Raw genomic sequence first — 20,414 nt, forward strand, 5'->3', positions numbered from 1 at the left:
AGAGCTGCGTGATTTAATCTTTGAAGCCTCTGATGGGGCTGCGACCTCAGCTTGTCAGAAGAATGCTTTCTACCTTAACCACTTCATTCCATTTCTCACCCACGCAGCTTGACCCGAGTCAATAAAATATTCATGTCCAAAGATAGTTCTAGAAACAGATTCAGCCACCACAGTTCTTTTATTTGACCTAGATTTGCCTTCCATTGTATGTGAATGAACATTTATTTACATGTTTTTTTTTTTTGTTTTGCTTTTTACAATCAACGGAACAAAATGATAATTAACCTGACTTTGACGTTTCACCCACTACCATGACAACCAGTTACGCTGCAAATATTCGTCCTCCTGTTCCGCTTCAAAGGTAGCTGTAATCTCATCTTTGTCCTTGTCAAAGTGGACTAAAGTAGCTGTCTCCTGAATGACAGCACAGTAGCTCTGCAGCAGCAGAACCTCCACTGGGTCCAGGCTGCCACCTTTCAGTCGGGCTGCTGTCTGTCCTTCCTCTCACATCTGGATCCAATAGGAGCGGCTTCCTTCTCTGAAGGAGGGACACATATAAATAGCCAGGCAGCCGTAACCACACTATGCAGCACAGCCTGGATGTTGGTTCATTCGTTTGCTGCTGTCCCTCTTTTGCGCTGCCAGCTCAGATATGGTGTATGATGTTGCCATCACCCCCCCGGCACATACCCGACCCCCGCGTCCCTGCACTCCACCTCTGATCCTCCGATCCCTGGGCTTGTGGTGTGACTGACGCATGGACACTGAATGCACGTCCACACAGCTCTGTGCCCATCTGTGGAAAGTTTGAGTGGAGTGGGGCCAGGATTGAAACACAGGCAGGCAGAGGGTGGGTGGTGGGTGGGCTGAACGTGGCCTGCGTGGGCTGAAGCCTGTGGGCTGAGGAGGGGAAATGCAGTATCCTGGTTATGGCTGAACAACTGAATGTGCTGCTTTTATGAGATGCGCAGTAACAGTTCCATTGCTAGCACACAGATTATGCAACCAGATCATACCTTTTCTTTTACAGATGTATAGTTAAGTCCAGAGTCCTCATTTAGATGTATGATGTAGAAGCAAGAGACGTGTCATTTGTGAGGAGCTGTATGAAGCGAAGAGTCAACTATGTGGTCGACTCTTTCTTTCTTATCCCAAGACTGACCCTTGTCACCGTGTCTGCCATATGTGTGTGTGCGCGTATGCCATTGACTAAACACATGCCCCTTTTGTGTGGCACATGTGCATGTCCTACCACAGAAGCCCAGGCCCAGCCCCACCCTCCCAAATTAAAACTAATTCCAGCAAGAGGTGGGTCTGTTCGGCTTCGCTGCGGCCCCTCGGTCCTTCCTTCCTTCCTTGCCCCCTTGTCTGCTTGAGGCTGCAGCAGCAGGAGAGGAGAGGGGAGGGATGGATGGATGGAGGGGTGGGGTGGGGGGGTTAGCCAAGGCTCTTGCTTGAGTGAGTTTTAATTTGTGTGCTTACAGCAGAAGACGCTGCAGAGTGGCATAGTGGGGGGAAACAGATGCATTAGCGCTCATGCACTCATTCACCTCCGACTAGATAGACACACCTCCTCCGCACATACAAACACACACACAGTGACACTTATCATTGCACCCTGTGGTGTTCTCTGAATGGTTCAGGCACTGTAGTCTTTGTTTTCTCTTCTCAACCTGGTGTGCAGTCACCATCTGATTGATCAGTTTATAAAACTCTGTGGCAGGCTGGAATGAGCTGCTCAGGGACACAATCTATTTGCTCTGCCTCATTTTGACGCTCCTTTAACGTAGATCGTCCATCCTGCACAAATGCCACCTTACAAAATGTTTGGGTATGAAAAGACAAAAAAAAAAAATCTCCTCCTCCTATTTCTGGACTACAAAGAGCGGGGATAAAAAGCAAATGTTATAGCAATGAATCTCATGTTGCTTTGAACGCACGCCTCGATAGTCTGCATGTGTGTGCGTGTGATGTGGTAAAACTGCAGAAACATGGAGGATGTGTTCCAGGGATGGAACTTGAGAATGTCCCCGTTCCCCTCTCGCTGGCCTCTGAGGAGGAGCCACCAGCGCTTGCTCCTGCCCCCGCTCTGCTCTGCGCCTGCCTTCCCTTGCCAGACGCATAGCTTCAGTTTCCCTCCCAGGCCATGAGGGTATCAGGTTTGTTTTGGAGGGGAGGGGGGAGAAGGTGGGGGGTGGGGGGTGGGGGTGGGGGGCAGGGATGAGGAAGGCTGGCATATGCGAGGAGGAGAATTAGGCGGACAAATCCTAGCGCTGGTGCGGGATGGAAACGGTTAGACGTCCAGAGAAGGGGGCACGAAGAGATGGAAGGGAGGGGAAAAATAGAACAAACAAGTCCCTCCTGGCCCGTTGCTGCCCCTGACCCCTCATCTTTAAATTCCGTGCCAGCAGCTGGAGTTGTGAAGCGGCCATTTTATGAATGAGAGTGGGAAGGAGAGAGCAAGAGACGGAGAGGAATAAGGAAGGAGAGAGAGCAAGAGGGGAGGCGGGTCAGGTTGTGTGTTGTGTATGTGTGTGGGTGGGTGAGACGCGGCTCAGAGGCGCTTGTGGTGGAGTTGGTTATGTGTGTGTGTGTGTGTGTGTGTGTGTGTGTGTGTGTGACTGTTCAGGCTGAGGAGGAGCCTGGGGTAGGCCCACACACATACACTCTTGCCTCTTCACAGGCTTTGTGTGTTTGTGTTTTGTTCATGCCTCTGCTGAGGCACTGTGCAGTCTGGAACAAAGGCCCAATTTGGGCTGTGCTTCCGCCTGAGGCTGCTCGCTTAGCAGCCACAGCAGATCAGTCCTCAGTATGAGGACTAACAGGCACACCTCAACACTTTCATGAAGTCTTCATCGGCCTCAGTGAAGAGGGACTTCCAGCTTCTCAGCTGCGTTTGTTTATGTGTGAGATGTGAATTTTTTGTCAGCATCATTTTTGTGCGCCCTGTTGCTGCAGTGGCACCATGAAATCTACTCCGCTGTTATTTTAAAGTGCAGTCCCAGGGGCTCACCAGACAAGTGCACAGTACTTTATTTGCACTATTGTTTGTATACACGCAACATTTTTTCTCATCCCAACTGAAATATCCAGGTTGTTTCCTGTAGTTGCAGGAAAGGTGTTGGCTCTATTGGTAGCAGAGACTGTATTAGGTTTAACTGTGTAATGAAGCAATCTTGATCTTTTTCTCCCCAGTTTCTCACTCTGTGTTTCAGGATGCATCCACAGAAGTTAAATTAGTTTTCAAAATCGTCAGGAGAAGTGCATCCGAGCCAGCACGGATACTTTTGTTGAGAATCTGTCACGTTCTTCTTTGTCGTCTTCGGGGTCACAGAGAGTGTTCTCCTTTTCTGCGGCAGTATATTACACGGAAGCTCGTGACATGAGGCGTTGCTCTGCCAAGATGTATTGATCCCTCGCTCCCATCGCTAGCCAACTTGCGTCTACCCTTAAACTGCCGACACAATGCTGGCACGGCCGTCCTCGGGTCTCTGCGGGGAGTTAGGGGCGTGCTGCTCTGTTTGATGCATGATGGGACCAAGGGGGGTCTTGTGTCAAGGGAGAGGGGTTGAACGTTCAGGCCTGCCCAGCCCTTTCATTTGCATTTCCCCTAGTGCAATAGTGCTATCCAAATAACTTATGGCTGTTGGTGAATAAGCCGACAGGACCTTTGTGAAGGCAGCGAGGCGGACAAGAATCGGCACAGGGAGACCGGCTGTGTGACGGGATGAAGGGTTGGTTTAGCTTGTCCCTGTGTCGGTGATAATTGTTGTTCATTTTTTTTGTTTGTTGTCTATTTAAAGCATGTCCTTTTTTCTCCTTTGAGCCAAGAACCAAGACTGAAATTGGTTTCTTATGTATTATCAATTAATAATCGATGGCTGATGGCTTGCAAGAGCCAGTCAGCCTACGGGAGCGAGGTCAGGGATAGTGCATTGTCATGGTGATGGCAGCCCCCCTACTCTCATCCATACAGTAGTAGGTAGCAGGTGCCATTAGCCATTCAGTCACTCAGTCAGCCGGTGCTGGTCGTGTAGCGCTGTAGGTAATGAGAGCTGACACAGAGTGACAGTGCAGACAGGAGGACATGCTGCCACTGCGGCTCAGGGACATGGGGACGTCCTCTGGTGTTGTTTACTCCTCACTGTGTACATTAATTCTGCTGATCCTGCCTGCAACGCTGGCTGCCTTATCCCCCTCCACCGAGGCTACAGAAAAGGAGCAGCTCGGCTTGGAGACGACTCAAAACTCTGTTTATGCGTTGGACGTGCTCTGCGTCCAAGACACACTGGGAACACGGTGTAAGAGCTGGGTGAGCTCACTTGCTCGCAGGGCAACTCGGTGAACTTGTGTTTTTCCCCCCTCGAGGACAGACGATGCAGTAATAACATGCTTCAGGTGTGCCTGGCGTTGCCTACATGTAGCAGGAATGTGCTCCTGCAGGCGGAATGGGGCTGTGAAGAAATGGCAGAATGTTCCTTTGATCAGGCGGGCCGTCTGGTTCTGCCTCTGCCTCGCTGATGTAGCCTTCAGACAATTTGTCAAACATTTGTTTATGTAGACTAGACAACAAAGTTAATCGTCATCAATTTTGATAAGTAATTTGTGACAAAACATTGTCAAACACCAGTTCTCGCGTCTCAAATGTGAGGAGTTGCTGCTTTGATATTATTTGAAATGCGTTTGGCTTTTGGACTTTGGTCAAACAAAACAAGCAATTTGAAGCATATTTCATTCCTTGACATTTTATAGACAGTACTAATCAATTACCTGCATTACTCTTTTGGGTTTGTAATTTTTTAATTTCCTTGAAAGTGTTCTGGAAAGAACTGTGCAATTCAGTCCAGGAAATTAAGAATTTTCTTGAAACAGCATTCGGTGGTTTTTAATTTATTATTGGAAACTTCTTCATATATGTTTAGGCTTGCCTGGAGAGAGATTTCATTTTTCATTTTCAGCTGAACTTTTGCGCTCTGACTAATAGACTCTTGGTTATGTGTAAGTGTACCAACTGAACATTGTCTCTATTTTCCCTATAATTAGTGCAAATTATAGTGTAGTGTAGTATTATAGAGTGCTCTCTGCAAAACATATTGAAAATTATTGTGAAATTATGGACCCGTAAAATAAAGTGTTACCAAAGAATTAACAGACTACTCAATAATGATGATAATCATAAGTTGTATTCCTAGCCTGATGTATTGTGCTCACTAGCTCACTGTCCGCATCCTTCCTTTAGGTACTAAATAGAAAGCGTGCAACTATGTGAATGCTGCCGCCTCCTTGGCAGGCTTTTCACAACCCCGTACTGTCTGAGAGCTCAGCAGAGTACAGTGAGGCCCCGCAGCAGTGGGCTAGTTAGGATAGCAGATAGCAGTTGTGGTGCAGCAGACTGTATACGATACACACACACATACACACGCACACAACTCCTCTGAGAGGGGTCAGGGCAGAGTAATAGTAGCTCTAATCAAACCACCACAAGACAAAGCCGTACTTAGAAATTTGGCCATGGAAAAAGGCCTGGAGCCAGAGCCAGCACTTTGATGGCTTTCTTTTAAGTGGTAGCTAAAGGATATGGTCTCCTGTTTCCTGTGTTTGCTCCGTCTCGCTGTGTGTGTGTGATTGATGGCTCATTGATTGAGCAGCGTGCTCCCATTCCCTCTCTCAGCCAGCTATCTATTCCCCTGGCTGTCTGTAGCCAGCCGGCCCAGCACCAGCTGTTTGAAAGTATGCGAGTGTGCGCACATTCACGTTTGTCTAAGTGCATTCTGCAGGAAATCAGCGATCGAGCAGGTGTGGATCATCCTCTCACTCTGGCCACTTGTCATGGTCTCATTGTTCAAGCGTAAGGACTAGATAATGTGTAAAACTCAGAGCATATTCAGGCTCAGGCAATATGTCATGAGATCATGACACTGAGTGAAGATAAGACTATATTAAGAATTTAAATGTTACAGAGGGGTCTTTGTGTCATCATCTGCATGGCTTTTGGTGCAGTCAAATACTTGAATCACAAGTATCCTCTGTTACTAGGCGTAGTATTTTTTTTCTGAACCAGTTCCAGAGCTGCTGCAGTGCTACCGTGGAACAGTAAATATAGCCTGAGGCCCTCCATTTGTTACAGTTTATGATGTGCAATTTGGCGGCTTTCAGACCAATAATAGTTAACAAGACATTTATGAAATAACTGCAACAAATGACTGCATCTGGGGACAGCAGGGATACGGGCCGGTTCTCAAGTAAATATAGAACCGGCTCCTCCTGCGATTGCAGCGTGTGCAGTTGCTGCAGTGTCCTCTTTCCACAGGTTCCCACACGTATGTCAGAGGAGCAGAGTGATCGCTTAAGAACGGCATAAAACTGACGTAAAGTGATCTGTTTTGGGGAAACCCTCCAGCTGAATGAAACCGAGCTGGAGGAATGATAGTAAGTGTGAAATATTATTGTGAGCAAAGGATTTGACTCTGAGAACAGATGAAGATTGTTTGTAGCACTTTGTGGAGCAAATGCTGTATTTTAGATGAGTGTTTTTGGTTGTGTGTGTGTGTGTGTGTGTGTGTGTGTGTGTGTGTGTGTGTGCACGCACTACCGGTTGAATAAATGTAAAGGAAGAATCTTTGTGTTCAGAGAATCCTTTCCATTTAAAGCTAAACTTGCTCACATTGATTATTCATCAACCATTTATGAGATATCATAGATTTTGGGTAACAACGAGGCGAACAGACTTGTGTTTACATTCCCAGTGGATGTGTGTAACATGTCTGCAGTGCAGCGTGCCTTCCTCTCAAGGCTCAGGCCCCCTGTTGGTGCTCTAATACTGTTGCAGCCTGGTCCGTTGAGTTGTGTGAGGTCTGTAACGACAGGAAGACAAAGGCATATTTTTCTGAGCAGGGGGCACCAAAGTGGGTGGTAGTGTTGTGTACCCCCCCCCCCCAAATCTATGTCCCAAATGAAGGAGAAGGTTGTCTGTGGCCTTGAGAGAAGAGAAAGAGAGGAGGGGGGATGTGGCCCACTGTTTTCAAACTGTGTCTTTATGTCTCCCCTGACTGTGAGTGTGCCACAGCGTTTCACAATGGAGGCCATTGTTTGTTTGGGGGAGAAAGCGTGGGTATTTTGTTTCAATCATTTCTTGAAGTCTTATGTTTGACACGGTGGGGGCTTAGCACTTCCTGTGGTTGGAGGCAGACTTGTTCTCTGTGCCCATTTCCCTGCCTCTCTGCTGGCATCTGTCCTCTCTGCCCTCTGTGTCGTCCTTTGAATGCTCTAATTTACTGTACGTTCACAGCGGTGGAGTTCTTCAGTGATGAGACTGCAACTTTTTGGATTATCTACATAGTCGGACAAACTACATGGGAGGGAGTTTAGAGCTATTTAGCTCTGTCATGCTGGCGGGGGGTGATGGTCTGGTCTTTGTGGAGTCCACACAGAGCTGATCTGCTCCTTCTCCATCTGCCCCATCTGTACTCCCCACTGCAGCCCCCTTGATTCCTCCTGCGGGGCTATGATGACATTTCACCTCTCCTACACACACTGACTCCTCCGTAATCCGACTAAGAGCTAAAATCTCATAGAGGGACGTGATGATCCTGGGCTGAACACTGCTGCTGAATGTGGCAGAGCAGGGGAAGGTCAGCTGACTGGCTGATTGACACACACTTCCCCTGTCACCTTCTCTCCATCCTTCACCTCCACCCTCATCAGACATGGAACACCTGTCTGGCACAGGGATCCATCTCTGTGAATACGGCCTCCCCAAACAGCCGCATCCCTCTGCTACATATCTGTTTAAATGCCCTGGATAAATAGAGGGTCTGATTTCTCTTGTTCTTCCAGCACATCTTTTCTATATTAAGCAATTATTTCTCAATGCCCTTCCTAGGGTCTCTTTCTCTCTGTGTGTCTTTCTCTCTTTCCCCGTGAGCATCCTTTTGTTTCATTACTGGAGACATATCACAGTGCAGCCCAGCTGGTAATTTAGTGAGCTGTCTGCTAGTGAAAATGTCAAAACTAGACTTTCACAATAACATGTTATGAAGCACCAACCAAAACTCCTCACTTGGCTTGTGTTGATTAAGAATGGCTTGTTTGACTTTTAGAGCCTGAAAATGAAAATCATAGCATATGTGCAGTGTGTTTATATTTGTGTGTGTGTGTGTGTGTGTGTGTGTGTGTGTATATGTGTGTGTGTGTGTGTGTGTGTGTGTGTGTGTGTGTGTGTGTGTGTGTGTGTGTGTGAGCGAGCGAGCGCATGGCTGTGTAATAGTTCTTTCGTTCTCCTGTTTTCTTGCTCCTTCCTTCCCTCTCTCTTCCCTCCTCCTGAACAAGAGTGGCCATGTAAGCTGCTGAGGTCCCTAAAAGGGGCAAATGAAGCTCTGTGTGTGTGTGTGTGTGTGCGTGTGTGTGCGTGTGTGTGTGTGTGTGTGTGTGTGTGTGTGTGTGATGGAGAGAGAGAAACAGTCTGGTTGAATGTAGAGAAAGAGAGGAGGAGGAGGAATAACTGAACTCTCCGCCCACCCTGAAAAGAGGAGGTGAAATATGGGGATAGAACCATGATGTCACTGGTAGCCAATGGGAAGTGTGGGCTGGGGACTGTTTAAGGCCCGTCAGCTGTCCTGCTCCATCCACATCGGCTGCCCTCTTCTGCTGTTGGTACAGTAAGGGCAGGCACAGCTTTATCCATAGTCTGCCCCATCTCTGGCCTTTGGCCTGTAGCCTCTGACCTTTGACCCATGTGCCCATCCTGGTCTCATGTACTTAATCACCCCCAGTCTCCTTCCTCCGTTGTGCCCAGCTCTCTGTAGTTGATACTGTGGCTGATTTCCCATCGCAACCCTGTTCCTTAACTAAATATAGGGGAGATTAGATATGAGACTGCAGTCCGTCACTCCTATAGTTTCCATGCTCTCTGTATCATGACTGTACTGCTTGTGTTTGAGACCAGAAGTGAATGGGAGACTTGCGTCATGGTGAAATCTGATTAACACCAAAACTTAGGTTGAACCTAAGGTGCTGTGTCTGTACTGAGCCTGTGAGTGAAACTTACTGAAGGTGACATAACCACCAATTTGGGACTTGTAAACAGTGACGTTTTTTACACTTCACTGCACAGTCTTTGTGCAACTGCCATATTTGGTGCTGTTGTTACCCAATTACTAATGAGGACATGCTATTATGAGTTCACTGTTTACTGCACTGCGATGGCTTTTTAGTGTAATTGGTGCCTTTACATTTACTTGGTAACCCACACCAGCTGTTTCTCACTTCCAAGTACTTGGAATAAATGAGACTTACAGCCAGGGGCACAAGATGAAAAGCAAGTACAACAACAAAAGACACAAAAAGTACAAAAATGTTTCCTGTATATACAATATATAAAGAACACAGTAGTAATACAACAAAACAATCTGAAATTCTAAATAGCATGTGCAGATTAAGCAGGGTTGTTGCATAGTGAACAAAGGAGTTTTTTCTCCTATTGCAGGAACGCACTTTTAAATAAAAGGATCAAGAGAAAAATCAGCTCATTGTTAAATGCTGCCAAACATTCCCCGTGATTGGTCCTCTTTGGCCTTATCAGTGTGCAAACATGACACAAAGCCGGCAGTAAGTGCCTTTATTCTTCTGTGTTGTTCAGCTGTCAGTGAAGAACCTGCAAGCTGCGAGCATTTAAAGGACTAGTGTGTAGGATTTAGCTACATCTAGCAGTGACAGAAAACACCTCGCCTCACCTCTTCCTTTTGAAGTGTGTAGAAGAACTTGTGGTGGCTGCGAAACTCAAAAGGCCAAAGGAGCTCTCTAGAGCCAGTGTTTGGATTGTCTGGTCTGGGCCACTGTAGAAACTTGGTGACACAGTGGACCCACTCCCTCTGTAGATTTAAAGAGCTCATTGTAAGGTAACAAAAACGTGGTTCTTGTTTTTAGGTGATTATACACTAATTAAAGCATACTTAAGAATATTATATTCCATTTCTGCCAATAGGCCCCCTAAATCCTACACACTGGTCCAGTAACTTCCTGACTAGATAGGAAATTGGCAAAGCAAGCAAGAGGTTTGCTTATTTATGAAAAAAAGGTAAATCCCTGACAGGTCTCTTTCATGCAAAATGAAACTTTGTTTACAACAGATACTGGATCAATGCTGTACTGCTTTACTGTGATAACATCTGGAACTGTGGCATCTTATCAGACCATTACACTTGAAAGGACTAGCCTAAAGTCTCAATGCAGGCTCTCCAGTTGGAGAGAATAGTCTCAGTGTTGCGTTGTAACAGATGTTAACTCTGGGCACAACTGTCCCTGCTGAACCCGCAGCTTGTCCTTTTTAAGGAACGAGTGCAGCCTCACAAAAAGGATACTGTGTGTACCCTCAAGAAACTCACTGTGAAAATGAAATTAAGTGGAGGAACAAGGAAACCCTAAATCCAGATGTCATATTTGAAGTGGCTAATAGGACTGCACAGAACGTCAGGCTCCACTGAGGTGGCAGACACTGAGGCGTATATCCCAAAGAGAAGAGGGAGATGCACTGGAGAAATGGGCTGAGCAACGGCATTTCACCGCAGTCTGTCTGCGTGTGCCAGCAACCAGCCACTGTCATCTGAGAGACAAGGAAGCTGCAGTCAGACATACAGACAGAGCCTGCAATGTAAGCTACTGTGTACACACACTCACACACATATAAAATGTAACCAAACTTAACCATAATTTCAGGATTTACAGTCCGCTGGCTATCTGCTCAGTAATCGACTAATAGCCTTCTCAGTGTTTGCAAAGCGCTCCATTTTAACCTGGTGTGAAGGCTTGCAATGAATGCAAACTTATCCCCATCAGCTTTTTAGCTCAAGGCAAATGTTGCTGCTTAATCAGGATTAGGGCCTCCTTGAAGTCAATGTGAAATGAAGATGTGTCATTTTGAATCCAGACGTCGTGCCAGCAGGGAGAATGTATGCTGGACGACGTGCCAGGATGAAGTCTGGGCACCGTGTGCTGCAAAGCTGCAGATGGTCATCTACAGAAATAGGCCTTGGCACCAGAGCCACTACTATTCCGATGCTCTGATGATGATAGGCTTGAACCAAGTTTGGGTATGGAGTAAAAATGTTACACAAAAGTACTGCGCTTGGTTGCTTGCATCATTTTGCAGGTACTTTAAGTCAAGAGTCAGATTTAAAAAAAAAAGAAAATGCCAAGGTGTTTGTTGAAGTGCTGTGCAATCAGTTTGAATGTGTTGAGAATCAACACTGGTCCATATGGCTGCAGGTTCTCTCTGGGTAGCCGCCTGTCTGGGGACAGGTGGGTACACAGCCAGGTGTTAGACTGTGCCTGCAAACATCCAGCACCTGAGCCAAGTGAAGCAGTAAGTTCTTCATTTTCTGTGTACCCTTTGTTATGTTTCCCTCCGGTGTTGCGTGATACATCTTGTGTTTTTGTAGTAACCAAGCATTAGTCTTGACTAATTGTCTTCCCTACATTCACAAGAGGGATTAGAGTGCAGTGCGTAGGAGGCTGAAGGGGTGTGAGGGCTTGACATGCTCTCACTAACCCCAACCAGTCACCCAGCTAGCAAAACAGCCAGCCAGCACAGCTCGCCAGGCAGCCAGCACAGCACTGCCAGGAAACACAGTGTATTTGATGAAGCAGATCTGGGAAGTCAGGTATTTTTAGAAGCCACATTTAGTGAGAGGAAACACCTCCAAATCTGTGAGGAGAGAGGGAAAAAAAAAATGTTGCCTGAGTTCTCCCCAAAGTTGTTTTTCTCATACTAATGCCTACCTTAGCATCTTACTTAGCTATGCAGTCTGTCACATTCGGTGCCTGTGACTGACATGATGACTTCTGTGAGTACCATTATTGAGCTTAACCATACGGCTGAAAACAACAGAAACATTCAGCTGCAGTACTTTGATTTGCCCCTGCTGAATGCATTGACTGTCCCACTGATTTAGTTTCTTCAAATGAGTAAGTCAGCATCAGGAATGCAGCAGGTGATGTACCTACTTGCCATCCATTGTGTAGTCACAGAGCAGCCATCTCTCAAATAATACTTGATTTAGATGTGTTGTTCTAGTGGAGCTAAAATGATTCTGTGCCATGCATTCGTATGATAGCTTCATGGGTCCGTTTTTTGAAGACCCTCTGAGTCATGACAGCAACTGTGAGTGAGTCCTCTGAGTTAGTTGGAGAGTTGCCTGATTTAATGTGGAAGATTGCCGCAGAGGCCTGTCTTTATGCTACAAATATGTGACTCCAGGGGTGCTTCTGTCGAGGGAAGAACTGGGACTCTGGGACTTCAGGCCTATTAGAAGTCTTGCCTACAGGGATTCAGAAGTTCAGCTTGGGCCCAGGCTCAGTTCTGGGGTTTGACCCCACTGGTCAGTTCCACACACGAACATCTGGATTCCCTGTGAAGAAGCTCTTTTGAAAGAGAATTTGCAGTCTGTTATTAACCTTCATGCCAAAATGCTTCATATACATTTCTATACAAATTAAGAGCTTTTATTTTTGCTATTGATTAGTCTGCAGATTTTTTCAATTAATCAAATGATCGATTTCCCAATATAGGTTGCATGTTTTATCCAAAACCCAAAGATATTTACACTACCATGATATATGATAAAGAAAAGCATCAAATTCTCAGAAATGTGACGTTGGAGTGAGCAAATATTTGACAGCTATGCCTGAAAAATGACGCAGTATTATAATAGCTGCTGATGAATTTTCTGTCAGTCATCTAATCAAACATTCAACTGCTCCTCCAGCTATACTTGAATTGCCTGAAGAATAACTACGATGTGTCAATAGCATATGGTGTTTATATACCTCAGTAGCATGGTTAATATTAATGTATCCCTACCTATTATCATATTACAGTTTCTCTAACTCTAACCCTTATGGTGGCTAATACTTAATAATGACAATCAATTGTGCTAATATCAGAATATTTGTGTGCATTGTGTTTGCCATAGTTTTGGTAAATACCAGTTATCATGGATCTTCTTACTCACTTTTTCCACTGTTTTAATGCGTCTTTAATAGCTTTCAGACCATCCTGTTCCTCTTCAGTGATAAAAACACAAAGTGTTTTCACATGTGACGGTGCTGCATACCTGTGTCCTGTTAGTAGGTGCAATCAACAACAAAGCAACAACAACAACAGCAGCTGCTGCAGAGTGAGTGGAGGCCTGAGGGTAGAAGGAAGGTGTGTGTGCGTGTGTGTGTGTGTGTTGTGACTGAATGAGTGAGGGGAAATGCCACGCATGCCTGAACACACAGACCAGCACATAGTTGTGTGAAAAACACATTGCTGGTCTTTAGTGGGCATGGGAGTGGAACCGACCCAGAAACGCTGGGACAGAGAGGAATGGGCTCACACACACCTTTGTGCGCAGGACTGAACAGAGATTTAGCCAAGCTTTTCTGAGCCAGCTGTCTGCATGAGAAAATCACATCATGACACTGTGCAGTGTTCCCTCCTGGAAAAAAAAATCCCTCTGATCAGCAGAACAGGCGATCTTGCCGAACATGCACGGCCAGACACACTCTGTCTGAAAAGGTGAAAAACACCACTTTAGATTAGATCAGTCCATTCTGGCGCTTGAGACTCTATCGCTGCAGCAGTAAGACAGCACTGGAATCTCTGATGCGGTTTGTCTTTGGCTGTGAGTGGAGGAAGCATCCTCTCTCTGGCCGTCTGGGCTGATGTGGTTTAAACAAGTGTCTGGAGTGATCCGCTGGGGGCTCCCAGGGAGGATCGGGTTGCCGGATGAGGATGTGGCCTGATGGAGCTCAGGGAGCTGGGGGGGGTCGGCCCGCGATCTGGGCTGCAGCAGCAGCAGCCCCTGATAGGCCTGCCGTCTGCTACTGTACTCCTGTTCAGCTACCTTACTGTCTGCTACTGCTCTCATCTCCGGTAACCTGAGCTCACCGGCTCTGAGTCTGCACAGAGTGGGAGGCTTCACATCCCCACAGTGCAGTGGATTACTGTAGTTTGCAGTAGAGTGAATACTGCGGTAAATGGAGGTGATGTAGAGATAAATTTAATCATGTCCTAATGGAGCTATGGCCCCGTTTATGTTGTGGAGCAGGGGCAGGCGTTGTGATTGACAATTAATGCACAGCTCCTACAGCAACCTCCTACAAAATCATCCAGTCATCATGCACCCACCATGCAAAATTAAAAAAATGCAATTTTATCTTAACTATATTTATACTCTTGCGTTGAATTAAACTGTCTTAAACACACAGTCACAGTCAGTCGAAATGTATTACTTCCTGCAGAAAAACCTTATTTTGACTTTCATCTTAACCTCCATTTAGCCCAGTCATGTTTTGATATTTAGCTAATGTTCCAGCTAAGGGTCAGCTCCATTTACAGGAATAATGTCACTAAAGCTTGTTGTTGAGTAAACTACGTCTGTTCAGGTTTTCCCCTTAACTTATGGTTTCTCAGAATCTGTGGAAAAGCCATGCTTAATCACTATGGTTACGACTCCCCCTCCCAATGCCTGCTCAAGAGAGGACTTGTTTACCATCTCTGCTCCAGACTCAATAACATGTCAATCATCAGGATTAGAACCGCCCCTGCCCACCTGCTATTGGTCCAGCGGATAGCTTCTAGTTTAACCCCCACCCTCCTCTTTCCCGACACCCTCCTCCCTGCCGTCCCTCCCCTCGAGCCCCACTGTGAATAATGAATGATTTCCCAACTGTCTGTCACGCTTCCTACTTATCTTCAGTGACACAGGGAAAGCATACCGTGCTTTGATATGTTATGGAGAATGCAACATTTCATCTTTCATTAGGTAATTTTTGTGTTTCACTATGGCTGACACCTATGATTGGTTAAGGAAAAATCACATCAGCTTACCAAACTTCTTACATTTTCACACCGTACTTAATCTTCAGAGGTGGCGGTGGCCTGCTGGCAGTAAACGTGTCACCAGCCTCCCAATGTAAACAGTGTAGTAGTCTACTTACACAGCGTGCTCTCGAGCAAACAGGACACGACTCGCATTCAGATGAGGAGCACTGGTTCACTGCAATCCTCTTCCTCTCAAGCACCGGCGATTTTATTCAATAAAGTAATGCCATTTGTTGGAGAATCCAACTTTGAACCCTCTCACCCATCCTCACACACACACACACACACACACACACACACACACAGACCCTTCTCCAGGCAGACAGTGTTGAAATCTAGCCATCTTGTTATCAGATTGAAGCTGCTTTTTTTGTCAATACAGGCTGTGTGGAAACGGAGGGGTAAGGCATGGTTGAAGGGCTCTGGGTCACATGACCTTGCACCTTCTTGCGTGCTGCGCTTTAAGAAGGCAAGGCCAGCCTGATGGAGGAATACATTTGATGCTTGCAATCTCTTGTGCTCTGCTGCAGGCTCAAATCTTCTTTTTTTTTTTGGTTTTGTTTTTGAACTGAAAACAGAACTTGCACGTTATTTTTAAATTTTTTAATTCTCTGTTCCTGTTTTCTTATCTCACATTAAACCTGCATTATCATGTTTGTAGCTGAAATAGGTTTCTGTAGCAATTCCCGAAGTTGTTATTGTGTTGTTGCAGCGGAACAAGGGATTAACATTCTCCCCCTTGAATCCTCTGCGGCCTGAAACATTCTGCAGATTCTTCACATAGTCCAGCGACTGGAGGATACCTTTAGAACAAAAACCAAACAGTGCACGGCACTTGTCTGTCTCTCAGGCCTATTAGCGAGGCGTCTTCCTTCCCCTGCTGCTGTATTTAATGGCGGTTGTAGGGATGCACCAGCTGCTCAGAAGGAGACACCTCAGTGCTGACTGTTGTCTCGTTTACTATTGATGAAATGGACCCGGTCGCTCCACGTGTCGCAGTGCTCTGGTGAACAGCAGGGGCAGGCTGGTGGTTGGCTATGGTGTCTGACCTGACTGTGTTTGCTCAGGGAAAGAGCAGGAGGGAGGGGGGTTGTGTAACTACTGTATGAGAGGAGCAACATCATAAGCCTCCCTGCCCCCACTGCCGACAGTTTGACTTATTTGACTCTGCAGCCTCACATCATTGTCAAAGTTTTTGTTTCTGCAGCTTGTTCTCTGCAGGCTTGTCTTTCAACAGTTCCTTAATGTAACACCATATACGCTTAAACAGTGTCAAATCTCAGCCTGCTGATGCTTCTAATTTATTCCTGCTCATATTAAACATCCACTCAGGGGACTACGAAGATGATGACGACGTATCTTAAGAGGAGCCCCTTGTTAGGTAGTCCCTTTCCTTTGAAGTAGTGGAAACCCACAATGGCCTGCATAGCTATGTGTAGAGAGCAGCAGCGTGGAAATAGGGCCGCATTAGGAGCATCTATAAATAGTGGATTGTATCCTTGATACCACGGGTTGTTTGGTCACACAGTGAAACCGGGTCGACTTATATGGATTTAAGGCAGTAGCTCCCCCTCCCTCCGCTTTCTTCTGGCGGAAGGTATGCATGTTTGGAATTTCTCTTCATTGAGGAATCTGTTAAAATGATGCGGAAGGAAGGGACCTCCTCCAATAAGGCTCATTAGAGTTTGCCTTGGCTGCCCCCTTTTGGTAGGATTCCAAGAAAATTAATCCTCGCTGATGTTTCTCCCTTTTTGCAAATGTGCAAAACTGATCTGCCTGCTTTAACCACGCTAATGTCAGCATCGTATTTCCAATCAAATCACAGCTGCCATGTGAGAACCTGTGTGTGTTGGCATTTGATGCTGTAGTTTTAAAAAAGACCTTTGCCATTTTCTTTGGACCAGATCCAGACTAGTTAGATACACTATTCATGAGGCACCACAGAGCCAGTCAACTGCTGGTGTGCAGAACATAGTGTGAAGCTATACATAGCACAGCAAAGGCCATATAACTAAATACTCTCAGTCTTACTCATGACATCATGAAAGTACTCTTACATGCAGTGACTGCTGTGTAATTTCAAGATTTGTCTTGTCAGGAAAGAGTTATTGGAAATTCCTGAGGTTCTGCAGTGTATTGATTGAATGATAACGATATTTTATCTGCTCTAGTGAATGAGAAGTTTTTTTTTTTGTTGTTGTTGAGGAAATAGCCAGAGGAGTTTTGTTTTTTCTTTTGTCATAGAATCCTGAAGGAATTTTCCAAATGGACCATTTCACCTCTTCTGCACTATTAGATTTGACTGAATGTGAGAAAGAATGGCAAGTATTTGAGACGCTGTCAGGAGTGGGAAGAGTTCATTCCCCTTCCCTTGTGAAGCGAACTGGAGTTGGCACTGTGGGGGAGTGTGTGTTTGCTCTGCAGCGTTGCCGTAGTGCACCGTCACGTTCTTAACCTACACAGATGTTTTGTAAAGCAACATGAAATATTCATAAAGAGATTAGCTCGGCAGCCGGCTTCATTCTCGTGACTGATTCACAAAGCGAACCGACAATGCTCCGACACCCGCGTTTAATTTAAAAGCAAATAAACAAGCAGAGCTCCTTTTCCTCTTTCTCTCTGGCACACGCAAATATTCACATACCAACATGCATGTGCACACACGTCGCACGCACATGCCTTCGCGGCCTTCATCACGTGTACTCCTGTTAAAGTGGCTGTTATGAGGACGGCTGAAATAATGACACCGGTGACAATGAAGTTAAATTTGCAGTCTTGCAAATGATAATAGCCCACATGAAAGAGAGTGGTGAAATGTGTGTTTTAGTGTACTTTTGTCTGAGTGTGTATGAGTGTGTGTGTGTGTGCACATTTCCTTCCAGCTCTGGCTTTGCACCAGGAGGCGGTTGCTAAGGAACCAGGAGTGCTGTGCCTCTTATTTCAGTTCAGTTCAGTGTAGTTCAGTTCAGCTTTATTGCCCCTGTGGGGAAATTTGCTTTGCAGCAATAACAAAGAGCATAACAATAAATAGTAAACACTTAAGGCCCGAATACACAAACAACACGGGAGTGCCGGACTGGGGGGGGGGGGGGGCTGCCTGCACAATTTCTAGTATGTAAAACAGGCAGGGGTTTTTTTTTGTAATCAGACTTGCAGACAGATTTCTTATCTGTTACTCATTTCCCCAAAGAAACCTGAACCCTTGACTCAGTCTTTCCCAGAGCAGCCCTTCATGTTGACAGACTCCTCAAACAGGCAACAATCATTAGCAAGAGCACCTTGTCACCAGGCCTTTCACAATCATTCATAAAAGTTCACACGCACACACACGCACACACACACAGGCACACAAACGCGCATACCAGGTGCTTTTTCTATGGAGTGGTCTCATTTGAAACTAGGACACTCCTGCCTGCAGTGTCTCAAGATTAGTTAACAGTGGGAATCATCTGCTTTCTTCACTCTACATCTGCTTTTTCAGAAGTGCCTGTCTATAAATAGGCTACAGTAAAAATGCTTTTGAACATTAAAAACAGACACTTTCCATTTGCCATTTTCATCCGTGTCACTGTTAATTTAAGCGCGGGGCCGATGAGATTAGTTAGAAGTAGCTGGTGATCTCATTTTCTTCTGTCTTATTACCTGAATGAGCGCTTTTGTCTTTTCTGAGCCAAAGTTGGGATTTGGAAAGACTTATTCTCGGGGGTTGGAGGCTGATACATTAATGGTCATTTTGTAAGTGCAGTTAGATAAATCTGACAAACTGTCAGGATGCACAATTTGTCAAACGTACTATTTGTCTGTCCAAAGCTACGGGAAAATGCTGTGCGTTATTGATAACATATTGTTATGGGCTTTGGTTTCTCAGTGATGCTCAGTAAACAGAGGAGCTTCTATTATTCATGTTACTCAAGCTTAATTTGAAACACCCCACACAATCGTTTTACTGTCATTTTTTTCCCCTCGCAGCCTGGAACGATGTACAGTAGTTCTTTCTTAGAAGCTGCAGTGATAGCAGGAGTGAGAGTTTTGTTCTAGCTGCAAAGATCTTTTCTTCCATTAGAGAAGAATATTAATGAATTAGGAAAATATATTATAATAGCTAAAGCTAACGCAACAGCCCTGCAATAAATCCCATCTTTTATACTGTTCAGTTTTTTGTTGGAACTACTTTACAGAAGTGTTGATTCAACTTTATAGTCATTTTGGAGGCTGCAGTTTGTGGTGCTATTGAATTGAATGACCTATGCTGACAGGTGTGCCATTATTTTGTCCCCCTGTTTATACCAATGAGGGTAAGACAAATAAGAGACCTCTCTGTGTGATACATACTGTACACACGTACTATGTATGCACACTGACTCTGTACTCCTCTTTAATCTCATTTCTACATTTTGTGCATGATATTTAAATCACAATCTGTGCTGCATAAGTATTAGTTTTGTATCTTTTTGACCTTTATCATCCTTGACTTTGTTGTAATAGCTTCCCGCAGTGCAGACTGTTTACACCCTCCCAAAACTGACCTCTTCCCCATCTTTCTCTGTTTCCTCCAGTATGCCCAGAACACTGCAAGCTCGCCTGCACAGACAAGGGGGAGTGTTGCCACAGCCAGTGTCTGGGCAGCTGCTCTGAACCCAACAACGACATGGCCTGCTCCGCCTGCCTCCACTACCACCACGAGGGTCGCTGTGTGCCAGACTGTCCCCCCGACACTTACAAGTTTGAGGGCTGGCGCTGCATCACCATGGACCTGTGCTCTCAAGTGCACCTGCCCGGTGACACTCACTTTGTCATCCACGGGGGAGAATGCATGCCCGACTGCCCCTCTGGCTTCACACGCAACGAGACTAATCGGTAAAGACGTACCCTTCACTTCTAGTTTAGGTCCTGATGATTTAGAAGTGCCATGCCAGGTGACACTGAATGTACAAAATATTAAAGGTAATCATTATACGTCATGTCTTAGATTTGTCAGTGCTTAAGTGGTCTTTTTTTAATGTTCTGTATTTGAACGAGACAACAACCTTTTTCACAGAGCAAGCCAGAGGTCTTAGTATTATTTCCTGGCTGTTTTCTTTCTGGGGATAGCAGAGTGGTTTCTCCTCAGTATTCACAGACACTAAAGGCACTTGTGTTCTCTGCGTACTTCTGCATAAAGAATTTATTTGCATAAAGTATCCTTGAGCTGAACTTCACCTGACCTGGCCCTTCACAGCTCCTGCTCTTAAAGTAGGTCTCAAGGCTGGAAGTGCTGGAGGTTAAGAGCATGTTGGACTATTAATGATTCAAGAGACTCACCTGACATTTCCTTTGTTTGACATTAACCTAGAATAAGAAAGCTTCTTTGTGTGCGACTTTCCTCCCTGCTTTGCCTCGTCAATTCCCAAACTTTCCATGCCGGCTCTCTGCTGCTGCTGCACGGTTTTTGGCCATACCACTGCTGTTTTGTCTCTGAGGTCAATACAGTGAGTCACTCTCTCACGAGTTCAGATCAGGGCCCATAAAAGATTAAACTCTCTGCGTGAGAGATGACCTTGTATCACATGCG

The 20,414-nt window shown here is 45.6% G+C and overlaps 1 protein-coding gene across 1 annotated transcript in view; it reads left to right on the forward strand.

Annotated features, from left to right (window-relative positions):
• The window catches only part of igf1ra (insulin-like growth factor 1a receptor), a 72,064-nt gene that overhangs the window by 33,343 nt on the left and 18,307 nt on the right, over nucleotides 1-20,414 (forward strand). Inside the window, exon 3 of the mRNA XM_041939594.1 lies at nucleotides 19,420-19,720. Within this exon, the coding sequence (XP_041795528.1) occupies nucleotides 19,420-19,720 (301 nt within the window). The remainder of the gene's footprint in view (nucleotides 1-19,419; nucleotides 19,721-20,414) is intronic.

Source organism: Chelmon rostratus, chromosome 6 (genome assembly GCF_017976325.1).
Source record: "Chelmon rostratus isolate fCheRos1 chromosome 6, fCheRos1.pri, whole genome shotgun sequence".
Classification (NCBI taxonomy): Eukaryota; Metazoa; Chordata; class Actinopteri; order Chaetodontiformes; family Chaetodontidae; genus Chelmon; species Chelmon rostratus.